The sequence below is a fragment of the Aethalodelphis obliquidens genome, unplaced genomic scaffold, assembly GCF_003676395.1.
Source record: "Aethalodelphis obliquidens isolate GAN/ISIS:26980383/991018 unplaced genomic scaffold, ASM367639v1 scaffold9, whole genome shotgun sequence".
In the NCBI taxonomy this organism is placed as follows: Eukaryota; Metazoa; Chordata; class Mammalia; order Artiodactyla; family Delphinidae; genus Aethalodelphis; species Aethalodelphis obliquidens.
In genome coordinates, this window is record NW_020837953.1 from 43,664,902 (window position 1) to 43,678,663 (window position 13,762).

Consider the following 13,762-nt stretch of genomic DNA (forward strand, 5'->3'; position numbering starts at 1 on the left):
TTCGCCCTTGTCCAAAGCCCTGGGCGTGAGGCTCTGAGCCTGGAGCGGGCGAGGCCTGGCAGGAATGTGTTCAGAGGCATCCACACGCCTGCCAAGACCCTCCTGGCTGCTGCAAGTGCAGAAAGTGCATCCCCGCCCCGCAAAAAGGGACTCACTTAATCTGCCTTTTTGTCCCTGGGAGGCAAAGGGAACCTCTGAGACAAGGAAGGTCTTGTTCCTGAGGTCACATTGTTGAATGAATGGATGAATGAATGAATGAGAGAGAGAGAGAAGAAAGGGAGGGAGGGAGGGAAGGAGGGATGAAAGAAGGAGGGATGAAGGAAGGAAGGAAGGAAGGAAGGAAGGAAGAAAGAAGTTGTTTAGGGTCTCTTCACAGATGTGGGTCTTCAAAACACAACTCAAGCGTTTCTAGAACAAGGGTTCCTGGAGCAGATGTCAGCTAGGGGCAGCCATCTCTGGGAAAACAACAACAACAATTTTCATCCTTGGAAGAGACCCTCAAAGGGTGATCCTTTCCAGCAGGTTAGGCTCCAGAGGAGTGGGTAGTGGGTACAGCCCTGGGTGGGCAGGGGGTTCCCCACCCACAGGGGGAAAGGGCAGAGGGGGAAGGAATGTCATGATTATCAATGAACAACATAAAGCAGGCCGTGCTAGGTCCTGGGGAAAAGAGAAATCGGCAGTACTCTTAAGACTGATTCAGCCAGGGTAATGCACTACCAACATGACGTTACATGGGAAAAGCAGTATATACTGTATGACCCCACTCAGCAAAAATATATCCTTACAGGTACAATGCATAGAGATGATGCTAAAAGAAAATGACAGCCAAATACTTACAGTCATTATTTCCAACTTGTGGGAACGTGTGTGTGTGTGTGTGTGTTCTTGCCAGGTAGTTTTTATCTTCTTATTTATATTTTTCATTGTTTTTACAATCATTTTACAATGAATATATACTATTTGTACAACCCAAACAAAGCCAACACATGTTCTTTTTAGACGATAGGTACAATCCCTGCGAACCTGGGAAATTATCTCACTGAACAGAGATTTACTCATGGTAAAGATGGTAGAAGTAAGGCCCAGGGGGACCCAACAGCAAGCTCAAATTCGAAAGGCAAGTAAAGGGAAGAGGCAGGAGTGCAATCCAGGGCTGCCATCCAGTTGGGACCTGGGACCTAGGGCGGGGAGTTTCTGCAGCTGGGGACAGGACATGGTGCCAGCATCCACCGGATGTTTTTGAATTCAGGAGGATGCAGACTGAAATTCCAGCTCCTTTGAGGAGGAAATGGAGGGATAAGCAGAGGGGAAGAGGAGCATGTGTTGAGTGGCTCAATTTTCAAAGCTCTGGCTTATGCCATGTTCCCCACAGCCCTGCCAGTTAGGCAGTATTGCCCCCATTTGTGAAATAAGGAAACCGGGGCTCAGAGATGTGAAGCAACTTCCTCAAAGTCACACAGCTGATGGGGGACCACAGTAAGGGAGGCGACTTTGGAAACCGGCTCTAACTTCCCTTTTGCTCGGGCCCAAGAGAACCTCAATGGTGGCATACTATGGACGGAAAAAAATCCTTGCGCAGTAGAGTTCCCAGAGTCATTGCAAATCGGGAGGGGGGATCAATCTTGGAGGCTGCTGGCCGCCCCTGGAGAAAGGATTCATCCTGGTGAAGCCTGCCTGCCACCCTTCACCAAATTGCTGGAACTTGAAATCGGTCCAAGCTTCATCCAAAAGGAGGACTTGTCTCTTTAACCAGGGGTGGCTGCTGCCTAGATGTTACTCAGGGTAAGTGCTGCACCTGTTGTGCACAGTTCAAGGCACAGGACTCTGCTTTTCTGGGAGGCAGAAAGGATAGCTGGACTGGAGGGTAGTGGTCTGGTGCCACAAGAGGCTTTTCTCCCTCTCATCCTCTGCTTTTCTCCATTTTTACCATTTCCTTTCTTGACCGAGGAAGAGCGATGGCCTCAGTGGACAGCCACATTCTCTGCTGCCAGCCGGTTCTCAGCCTCCTCCCTGTTTACACGCATCAGCTAGTCCCACTGGCACCTACCCCCTTTGATGATGATGATGATAATAATAATAATGGAATTTCCAAGCTGTTCCCTTAAATGAAAAAAGTAATATGCAAGGGCTTTCCTGGTGGCGCAGTGTTTGAGAGTCCGCCTGCCGATTCAGGGGACACGGGTTCGTGCCCCGGTCCGGGAAGATCCCACATGCCGCGGAGCGGCTGGGCCCGTGAGCCATGGCCGCTGAGCCTGCGCGTCCGGATCCTGTGCTCCGCAGCGGGAGAGGCCACAACAGTGAGAGGCCCGCGTACCGCAAAAAAAAAAGAAAGTAATATGCAAGAGTATATAATATGCTACAATTTCTGTGAAGGGAAAAATATAGGTCTCTGTCTATATGGCTATATATCTGTAAGTGAATAGAATTTCTGGAAGAGCACCCAAGGAACAGGAAGCAGTGGTTGCATCTGGGAAGAGGAACTGACTAGCTGGGACTCCAGGAAAGAGGAAGACTTAATGGCCACTCTTCACCCTTTCATATATGTTGAATTTTGTGTCATGTACATGTGTTTCCTGTTTCCTAGTAAAAATAAATAAAATAATGAACGGTTATTTTAAGCCAGGCAGTATGCTAAATGTTTAATTTGTTTATCTAACTTAAGTCTCAGAGCAATCCTACTCTGTCTCATGATCCCCATTTTATGGATGGAGAAACCAAGGCCCAAGGAAGTTAGCTGACTTGCTAGCAAGGGGCAAGGCCAAGATTCAAAACCCAGGCAGCCTCGTGCCAGTGTCCTTACTCTTGACCTCCTGGCTTTGTTGTGGCTATGTTGCTGATCGTGGGCTGTGATTCCCTCCCCTGGGGTGTTTGAGAGTGGTAAGGGAGTTAAGAGCACCAGCATGAACCTTCTCTTTAACGTAGGAATCTACTTCCAGGAATTCCTCCCCCAGAAACAGTCTCAAAAGTAGGCCTATATATGTCTATTACACAGACATTCATAATAGCGAAAAATAACTATGTGGGTTTACATTTACTGTGTACTTACCCCATGTCATGCACCTTGCTTGCTTTGCCTGTATTAACTTACTTATTCCTCAGAAACCTGAGAGGCAGTTTCTCTGGTCATCCCCATTTCACAGGTGGGATCAAGCCTGGTTTAGTCCTTTGCTCTCATCTCACTGTGCCTCCCAAGTGTTTCTGCCTCCCTGAGGGGCTTGGATGGATCCTATCTCTCTAACTGTAGGTTATGGATTCCTGCACATCCATGAAGTTATTCTGTGGGGTTTGTGAAATCCTGGTGGAAATTAAGAATTTTGTGTGTATGTTTTGATAATGATCTTAAAAAAGAAAACAAAGAAGGTAAGCATACTGTAGGATCGCCTGGACAGCTGCCTTCTTATAGGGTGCTGGCCCGAAGACTTGGCAAACACACATGTGTCTGCTCACAGCCCACAAGAAGCCACCTCAAATGACCATTTAATTTTCAACAACTGGGAAGCACTGTCTGGCTTTGGAATGTCCTGAAACTAAAGTGGAAACAATCGCCCCATTGTCTGCCCCTGTGCTCAGATTGAATTTTTTCCCCAGAAACAAAATTTGTCTTTTGCATTGATAATACACAATTTAAAAGCATTTTCAAAGCATGAGACTTTAGTGTTTTATGTTATTTAATAAGTTAAGACTCACGGTTGACATCAAGAAGACGACTTGGTGTGGTAGAGAAATGGACAGTCCTGGGCCTGATTTGTGTCCTATATGCTGTACATGCAGCCAGACAGGTCTGGAAGAGTCGTCAACAAAGTATATCCTAGGAAGTCTGGTTGACAGTGCTTACTTTTCTTTTTCTTTCTTTCTTTCTTTCTTTTTTTTGGGGGTACTACTCTGTACTAAGTCTTTTTTTTTTTTTTCAGTGAGGATCATTTTTACAGAAAAGAAGTTTTAAAATTATTTTTTAAAAATCTTGGGGCTGTTGAATCCATTAGTAGCGAATGGGGCACAACACGTGTTCGGGTTGGCTAGCGCGGTTGGTTTTTTCGTTTCTGTTTTAAGTTCCCATGAATTGGCCGCTTCCAGTCCTCCGCAGACCCCTCTCCTCTTCTGGACTTGACTTTTCAGGCCCGAGAACTGGTGGTCAAACCCCGGCGGTGCCCGCCCCCTCCTCGATGTGGCCACGCCTCCTTCTCCCGGGCCCGCCCCTCTCCCCTCCCTCCGCCCTCCCCTTTTCCATCTGTCGCAAAAGAGTAGGTGGCGCTTGACGGCCCGCGTCGTTTGACGGCCGGAGGCAACCGAGAAGGAGGAGGGAGCAGCTGTGGCGGCTGCCGCGGCGCCTGTGACGGGGGCTGGGGTGGGCGCCGCGGTCCGGGCCCGGGAGTGAGGCGCGGGCGGCCGGGCCGGTGGGCTGGGCGGCGGGCCCGGCGGCCGCCCCCGCGCCGCGCCCGCGCCTGGCGGCCCGATGTGGCTGCAGCAGCGGCTTAAGGGGCTGCCGGGACTGCTGTCGAGCAGCTGGGCCCGCCGCCTACTCTGCCTGCTCGGCCTCCTGGTGCTGCTTCTGTGGTTCGCGGGCTCCGGGGCGCGGCAGGCGGCGGGCGGTCTGCAGCTGTTGCCCTGGCCCCGCGGCGAGCCGGGCGCCGCCGAGCCCTCTGCCTGTCTGGAGGCAGCCACCCGCGCGTGGCGCGGCCTGCGGGAGCGGGGCGAGGCTGTACCACTGGGCCCCGGAGTGCCGGCCCTGGTGGCCAACGGCTTCCTGGCCCTGGACGTGGTCGCCAACCGGCTGTGGGTGACCCCTGGGGAGCGGGAGCCCGCCGTGGCGCCGGACTTCGTGCCCTTCGTGCAGCTGCGCCCGCTGAGCGCGCTCTCTGAAGCTGGAGAGTCAGTGTTGCTGCTGCGGGAAGGGCTGCTGCGGCGGGTGCGCTGCCTGCAGCTCGGGACTCCGGGTCCCGGCCCTGCGGCCGCCGGCCCGGGCCCCGCCTCGGCCTCCGGCCTCGTCACGGGATCCGGCCGAGACTGCGTGCTGCTGCAAGAGGACTTTCTGGCGCACCGGGGCCGACCCCACGTCTATCTGCAGCGCATCCAGCTCAACAACCCCACGGAACGCGTGGCCGCGCTGCAGACTGTCGGGCCCACTGCCGGCCCGGTCCCCAAGGCCTTCACCAGCACCCTGGAGAAGGTCGGAGACCATCAGTTCCTCCTCTACTCGGGCCGGTCCCCGCCTTTTCCCACGGGGCTGGTGCACCTGCTGGTGGTGGCCGCCAAGAAGTTAGTGAACCGTCTCCAAGTGGCTCCCAAGACGCAACTGGACGAGACTGTGCTGTGGGTGGTGCACGTCTCCGGCCCTCTTAACCCCCAGGTGCTCAAAAGCAAAGCAGGCAAGGAGCTCAAGGTGCTCCAGGACTTGGCACGGAAGGAAATGCTGGAGCTCTTGGAGATGCCGGCGGCGGAGCTGCTTCAGGACCACCAGCGCCTCTGGGCCCAGCTCTTCAGCCCAGGTGAGGCCTGGCGAGTGCTTGGTCCACCGTCCACACCTTGCACCAGGGTGAGCACGGTCCATCCTGGAGATGCCCCTGCAGAGTCTGCAGAGGTGACACTGAAGGGCGGGGTCCCGGGGTAGTTCAAACTTGGGCTTGGCGTTTGATTTGGGGCTGACTCTTGCTCCACCACTTAGTAGCTGTGTGACCTTGAACCCTACTCTCTCTGGGCTTGTGTTCAATAATAACAGTAGCACGTACCTCAGAGGACTTTTATGAGATGGTCGTGAAAGAGGAGTGCAAAGGGCAGATCTTACTGTTATTCGTTCTTGTGGCTGAAGCCTCATTTGAGCAGCGTGGTTTGGGAGGTCAGAGGCCTGGCCGATCCCGGGATTCTTTTTTTTTTTTTTAATGTATTTATTTATTTTGGGCTGCATTGGGTCTTCGCTGCTGCGCGATGCTTTCTCTAGTTGTGGTGAGTGGGGGGCTACCTTCATTGCGGTGCACGGGTTTCTCTTGTTGTGAGCACGGGCTCTAGACACGCGGGCTTCAGTAGTTGTGACACATGCGCTCAGTAGTTGTGGCACGCAGGCTCTAGAGCACAGGCTCAGTGGTTGTGGTGCACGGGCTTAGTTACTCCGCGGCATGTGGGATCTTCCCAGACCAGGGCTCGAACCCGTGTTCCTTGCATTGGCAGGTGGATTCTTAACCACTGAGCCACGAGGGAAGCCCGATCCCGGGGTTCTTAACTCAGTTCCCCACATTTCTGGCTGGTGACAGGCATGGGCTTCCTGACATGACTCCCGCTAGCCTGAGCTGTGGCCTCGCTGTTGTGGCTGCAGCTTTTTCATGGGGGGCGGGGGTAGTGGAATCTCTTCAGCAGGTGGGATGCTCCTGTCAAATGAAAACTCCTTCGCCCCCTTGACTGCTTAAGAAAAGGAAATCCTAGTGTAGAGGAGAGAGAGATTAAGAGATTTTGGTTTCCAGAGTTCTAGTTGTCTAAATCCTTAAACATAGTTGCTCAAAGAGCCTTTAATTTAGTCAAGTATTTATCGAATGCTTCTGCCAGAAAGTGTTCTTCACGTGGGGCATACGGAAGCAAACAGAACAAAGTTCCGGTTCTCATGGTTCTTAAATTCTGGGCGGGCGGAAGACAGATATTAGAAAGCGAAAGTTTGGATTAAAAAAGCGAGATAGCTTTTTAGGCTCAAGCGTTATAAGGAGAAAAGATAAAAATATGTGCTTGGGGGTGAGTGACTGCAGTGGGTGGGGCTAAGAGTGTGTAGCTCCGCTGTCGGGGAGGCCTCTGTGAGCAGGAATTGCAGAAGCTGAGGCCTACACAGCTAGAGGAAGCGCTGTGTGGTGGTCTGGAGGGAGCCAGCAGGGCAGAGGCCCTGAGGCAGGGGCGGGCTTGGTTGAGTGGCCAGTGTGGCTGGCGGGTAGTGAGCAAGGGGAGGGTGGCAGTGGCCAGAGGGTTTACCTTGGGGCCTTGGTGAGGACAGTGAATTTTATTCTAAGTGAGATGGGAGGCAGGGCGGAGGCACTATCTGGTGCACGTTTTTAAAGGTCGCGGTGCTGCTGTGTCAGAGTGTAGACAGTGTGGGGGAGAGGGGGAAGTAGAGTGTGGAGACCACATAGGAGGTTTTGGCAGGAGCCCAGCTGAGAGGACGGTGGCTGGGACCAGCGCTGCGACCGTGGAAGCAGGGGTGGATGAGTCGGAAACTTTTGCAGCTGCAACCACTGGGCGTTCTGTGGACTGGCTGTGGGGAGTGAGAACTTGAGGGTGACTCCTGGATTTGGGGGGAGGGCTCCAGCGGGTGTCTGGAGGTGATTTAGGGAAGGATTAGCATGGGGCTGGAAGGATTCAAACCTTGTCCGTTCCCAAATGCCTGTCAGACATCCAGCTTGAGAAACCATGTGGGCGGTGAGCTGTCTGAGTCTAGAGCTCATACAAATCTGTGCGATCCTGTGCTCAGATGTTGTTTAAAGCTGCAGGCCCGGTGAGAGAGAAGCAGCCCACGACTGGCCAGGGCGTTGTGACAGTTCTTGGAGTCGGGAAACTGGCCTTTTGATTTGGCGCCCTAGGCTTGGCTAAATCTGTGTTCTTCTGGGCTCTGGCAGGAGCCCCACTGGCGGGATTTTCAGTTTCAGGCCCAGAGCGCTCAAGGTGGTCACGTGAGGAAGCCAGGCAATGCTGCTCTCCCGTACGCGTGGGAGACTGGAGCTGCTGTTTTCATCCCTGAGGACAAAAGCTTCGTGTCTCTGCTGCTCTTGATCTTTGTTTCATAACCTCAGCCTCTTGGCCATGCCGTTCCTCCTTAATGTACAACCTCTGTGGTGTTGCAGGTGTGGAAATGAAGAAGATCACCGATGCTCACACTCCATCAGGCCTGACCGTGAACCTGACGCTGTACTACATGCTTTCCTGCTCCCCCGCGCCACTGCTCAGCCCCGACCTGAGCCACAGGGAGCGAGACCAGATGGAGTCGACACTCAACTATGAAGATCACTGCTTCAGCGGCCACGCCACCATGCACGCTGGGAACCTCTGGCCGGGCCGCCTGTCCTCCATCCAGCAGATCCTGCAGCTCTGGGACCTGTGGAGGCTGACCCTGCAGAAGCGCGGCTGCAAGGGGCTGGTGCGGGCGGGCGCCCCGGGCATCCTGCAGGGCATGGTGCTCAGCTTCGGCGGCCTGCAGTTCACCGAGAACCACCTCCAGTTCCAGGCTGACCCCGACGTGCTGCACAACAGCTACGCCCTGCATGGCATCCGCTACAAGAATGACCACATCAACCTGGCCGTGCTCGCGGACCCCGAGGGCAAGCCGTACCTGCACGTGTCTGTGGAGTCCCGCGGCCAGCTCGTCAAGATCTACGCCTGCGAAGCGGGCTGCCTGGACGAGCCTGTGGAGCTGACCTCGGCGCCCCAGGGCCACACCTTCTCGGTCATGGTGACGCAGCCCATCACGCCGCTGCTCTACATCTCCACCGACCTCACGCACCTGCAGGACCTGCGGCACACGCTGCATCTCAAGGCCATCCTGGCCCACGACGAGCACATGGCCCAGCAGGACCCCGGGCTGCCCTTCCTCTTCTGGTTCAGCGTGGCCTCCCTCATCACCCTCTTCCACCTCTTCCTATTCAAGCTCATCTACAACGAGTACTGTGGGCCTGGCGCCAAACCCCTCTTCAGGAGTAAGGTATAAAGCCACTGCGCCTCCAGAGCCCGGGGCCCTGGCCTCGCGTTCTGTCCCGAGTCTAGTGTAGTGGGGTGGAGGGTACGTTAAGCTCCAGCTCTGTGCTCCCACTCTTTAAAGAGCCTGGACTCAGGAGAGAGGGGCTCTGTGGCTTCTGGTTTGGAGAAGGAAGTAGCACGTGACCTGAAGGAGTGGGAGAAGGGCCAGAGGCAGGTCTGAGCTCCAGCCGGGCCTGGCCAGAGCAGAGCCCGGGAGCTCGCCGCACCCGCCTAAGGAGGCGCCTGGGCCCCCGAGTCTGTGGCAGCTGTAGCCCGCCCCTGGGCCAGGTGCTGTCAGCAAGGCGGGCTCGGAGCCTGGGTGGGTGCCGGCAGGGTGTCCCCGTCGCCTGCTCCCCCCGAGCTCTCTGTGGCTGCCCACCGGGGTCGGCGCGGGCAGTAACGGCCTGTCTTGTTGACTGAACAGGAAGACCCCAGTGTCTGAGTGGCAGCAGTCCTGCTTTCAGTCGCCGCTTGCACAAGACACCCAGCACTGAAAGTCCTGCTGCTGCGAACAGGGGATCCTTTGAAAGCACCCAGCCTTTTGTGCCTTGTTGGGGGACACCAGTGACTCGGAAGTGCGCGTGGATGTTCAGGAGTTTGCATCAGGGAGCGGGAGGGGCGGGGCTGGTGGACCTTTTGTAAGCTTTCGACTCAATAAAGTGAATCTATATGGAAAATACTTGAAATTGAACTCACTCTTTCCACTTTCCCCCTTTCTTCTGTCCCAGGAAATAGACCCTCTTTTGAAAAGACTCTTGTCTAGGAAAAAATGTGTTCTTTTCCTAATTTAATGTGTTCTTTCTTGAATGAATTTTTAATTTATTGTTGAGATTTTGCTGGATGGCTTTTGCATCCACTCTCGGTAGGGAATCTTGGCAATGATTTCCAATATGCACCACCTCGGGAGGTTTGGAGGCCCGCACGCCGCCTGCGTGAAGGGCTGGGTCTCCGTCACCCTCGGGTTTGCACATTGCGTCTTTCTTATCATGAGCCTATGGAGATCTGTGGTTTTGTAGCTCTGGGCTTTAGGGGAGGTGTTTAACTTTCTAGTGATCGATGATTGTTGGGTTTTGGAATACCAAAGCTTTTTTTTTGTGTTCTGTTTTTAAATAAATCTCTTTCAAACCTCCACGACCGGTTTGCGTGTGGTTGAGACCTCTGGAGACATCGGACCTTCCTCGGTCACCAGGCTTTTGGGTGGAGTCCGAAGCAAAGGCCCCGCCGTGGTGACAGTATACTTTTCCCACGTCCTCTCCTCTTCAGAGGAGCCCACTCAGAGGCTGTGGAGGTGGCCCCCGTGCTGCCCACCTGGGGGATTGCTGCATGTCCCAGCTGAGTGGGCTGCTCGAGGAGCATTACCCTGGCCCCTTCCTGCTGCAGTGCGTCTCCCCCTGCCTGCCCTAAAGAGAGTTGCCCCCCCCGGTTTTGCTGCCCATAGGACCGGGGGCAGGAAAAACCCTGAGTGGGCCTCCTGCAGATTGTTCTCGAAGCTAAGGTCTGAGTCCTTCCTTTGTGGGGAGAATGGAGCAAAGAGGGGCCGGGCTGAGTGTGGACCATCACCCTCAGTGTCTTGGTGGTTTCCCTGGCTTCCCAGATGGGCGTTTTGAGCACCCTGGCTCACCAGGAAGCCTGGTTTGCTTGCCAAGTTGCCGAGTGTCCGGCCCCCGCAGGTGGCTGGGAGAGAAAGTACACAAGGGTTTCAGGCTCTTCTACGAGTTGCTCTGGTTTTGCTGCTGTCGCTCCAGTCCTGTGCACCTTCCACTCCTGCCCTGGGGCTGCCTCACCCTTCTGGCCAGGGGCCCTTGGCTGGCGGCGGGGTGTGGTGGGTTGTGGTGTCTGGCGTGACATGCCCTCTAGTCATTGCATTCAACTGGAAGTTACTTGACCACAGGAGCAGCGCTTCAGGGCTCCCACTCACCCTGCTAACTTGGAACCAGGCATGGTGTGGGCTCCCATACATGTAAACATGAACCCATGTACCTGTGCCTGGAGAATACCGAGCCAACGACTAGAATTTCAGTAGACGAACACTTGCGAATCATAGGTCATTGAAGCGAGCACGTGTGTTACACATTTTACATCAACACGGCCTCATGCAGGGAGGAGGTTGCTAAGGGTTAAGATCCCAATTTGAGAGATGAGGAAATGTGCTCAAGGCCGAGCAGCCCAGGCTGGGATGCAAACTGGGGCTCACTGTCAGCCCAGCCTCTCTCTCAGTCCCTACACTCTGTTTCTGCCCATGCTCTCTCCCCACACACTCCTCTGATGCCTCGCACAGGATGGGGTGGGTAATGCATTTGCTTCTGCCCTCTGGGATGACATCAGCCCGCTCTGAAAGCTGCTGGGCCTCTGCCGTGAGCCTCTGCAGTGCCTCCAGTTCAGCCTCAGTTGGGAGCAGGCCATCCACTAACTCTAGTGGGTCTGCCTCTCACGGTCCGGTAATGCACTGGAGCTCTCTTCTTGGGCTGGATGCACAGAGAGGCTTGGTCAAGTTGCTTCTCAGGGGTAGACACCTGGTATGGAATTGCATACTACCCAGCAGTTCCCAACAGCTGAAAAGTTGGTTTGGAAATGTATTAACTCCCTGAAAACCTATGGGCACCTTGGCCTCTCGTGCCCCATCTCATGTCCTCTCAGGCCACCTTTCACTCCTGCCATGGTTGCAGCCACCAGCTCTTTCCAGGTGCGGGTCCCTGGCAGCATCTGACCTCACCTTCTCTCTGACCTTCAGGAAGCTGCTCTGCACTCAGCATGTGTGTAGCCTCAAAGCAGGCCAAGGATATCGCTGCTAGGGTCAGCCATTCTCCCATGAGAGATGGAGCCAGTGGACCAGTGCTCCCTCCGCCATCCCCTGGGCGGACAGTTCTGTGACACATTCTACACGGCTCCTCAGACGGCAAGATCAGGCCCCCCACTGCCCACAGTGGTGAAGAACCTGGGAAGACACGCTTGATTCAATTTCCCTCCCTCCATTTTACCCTCCCCAGCCTCCCTCTGCTGTCCCCTGGGATCTCTTCCTAAATAAACTACCTGAACACAAGTTTTGCTTCAGGTTAAGACACTAACCAGGAGGTCTGTGGCTCCTCTGGAGGGCTTTTCCAAGAGGAAGTTGGATTCTCCTGTGGGCGTTGTTACGGACTGATTCACATGTTGAAGCCTAACCCCCAATGTGATGGTGTTTGGAGGTGGGGCCTCTGGGAGGTGAATAGATCATGAGGGTGGAGCCCTCATGAATGGTATCAGTGCCATTATACAGGAGACCCCAGGGAGCTCTCTAGTCCTCTCCCTGCCGTGTGAGGACGCAGAGAGATGACAGCTATCTCCAGCCCAGAAGAGGGCTCTCATCAGAACCCGACCACGCCGGCATGCTGATCTCAGCCTTCTAGCCTCCAGAACCGTGAGAAATAGATTTCTGTTGTTCATAAGCCACCCGGTGTGTGGTGTTCTGCTGTAGGAGCCCAAACGGACTAAGACAGTCATATTCCTCCAGTGGAGGAATGGAACTCTTCAAGGGTGATAAGAAGCCAAAAATCCAGACATTTGCAGGGTCTTAGATTAAAAAAACCTTAGAGTTTTTTTTGCTCAAGTGTCCGTAACCTGGCTTCAAGTGACCAGTGAACCCCTGGAATTGCAAAATGTATGTACTTCTTTTTTTTCATGAGGAGAGTTTTTGTAGCTTTCCTCAGATTCTTAAAAGGATTCCTGACCTTTAAAAAAAAAACCCTTAAGAACAAGATAACCTGCACTTTGGGGTCTTGTTTTCAGCCCCCCACCCCACCCCCAAGAAGCAGCAGTGGTCTGACCTCCGGCCATCGGCTTAAGGGTCTGGTGATTGGGTGGATCACCTCACTTGCTGAGGGGCCCTTGCTCCCCTTGCAGAAAGGAGGCCCATCTCAGCTGAGCTGAGCAAGCAGCCTCGCCGTGAACAAGCTACCTAGTCTCGTAATCGTGCTTCCTGGGAGCCTCTCCTCTGGACTTAGGCTGATGGAAGCTTCAAATAAATCATTTGACTCAGTAAATGTTCATTGTGAATCTTTGGGATTTCCCTGGCGGTCCAGTGGTTAAGACTCTGCGCTTCCACTGCAGGGCACATGGGTTTGATCCCTGGTCAGGGAACTAAGATCCCACATCCTAGGTTAGGGTGTGGGAGAGGACCGTCCAGGCAGTGGGCAGAGCACGAGTAGACATACAGAAATGGGGAAGTTTGAGAGGCAATGGACAGTAATACTTCAGTTTGTCTGGAGCATAGAATCCAGGAAGGGAAATAGAGTAGGTGATAAGCTTAGAGAGTTGGGATTTATGGTTCCACCTCATTGACCTGTAAAGGCAAGGTATAGGTGGGCTCTGGCCCTAACTCATGGCAATGATAACATTACAGGTAATAATTTCTCCCGAGGATGAATCACTTACTCTCCCCTAGTTACTGTCATAATTTTAGCCAATTTTACAGCTTCCTCCAAAACCAAGGACGACAGTTCATCATCCTGTTTTACAAAAGTAGAAACTGAGACACAGTGAAAGAGACTTGCCAGAGGTCACTGACCACCTTGCAGGATTGACACTCTCCCAGTGGCAGGTTAATTATCACCTCTGCTAGTATGTGAAGGAGAGTGCTGGAAATCAGAGCTCCTGGTTGCCCGCGAGCACCACAGGAATCAATGTGGCTGTTCAAGGGGGTCCTGAGAGATGACCAAACGGAGGACAGGTGAGCTCAGGAGAAAGGCTGTGGCGTCTCTCAAAAGAAAACTTCAAGAAAAGTTAACTAAGCAGCATTTCTGGAGCTGGGAGCTTGATGCAAAAGAGTGGGGAGTGGGCTGGGAGTTAGGGGACCTGGGTTCTGTCTCCAGCTCTGTCATTATCATTCCGTAACCTCAAACAAGTGGGTTATGTGTTACGCTCTATGTTCCCACCTGTAAAATGGGTCTAGTAACACCTTCCAACTTCAGAAAGATGGTTAGGAATTCCCATGAAATAAATGACTCTTGTGTGAAGGTGCTTTGATAAATTCAAAACCTTCTCCCCATACAAGGGGGAATTGTTTGTATTATGTGCCTAGAGGCAA

General features: G+C 53.8%; 1 protein-coding gene across 1 annotated transcript; it reads left to right on the forward strand.

Moving 5' to 3' along the window:
* Nucleotides 1-4,263: 4,263 nt before the first annotated feature.
* Nucleotides 4,264-9,831, forward strand: KIAA2013 (KIAA2013 ortholog). Its single transcript, XM_027110155.1, has 3 exons — nucleotides 4,264-5,486; nucleotides 7,812-8,665; nucleotides 9,125-9,831. The coding sequence occupies exons 1-3, from the start codon at nucleotides 4,454-4,456 to the stop codon at nucleotides 9,140-9,142; spliced, it is 1,905 nt and encodes a 634-aa protein (XP_026965956.1). The 5' UTR covers nucleotides 4,264-4,453; the 3' UTR covers nucleotides 9,143-9,831.
* The last annotated feature ends 3,931 nt before the right edge of the window (nucleotides 9,832-13,762 follow it).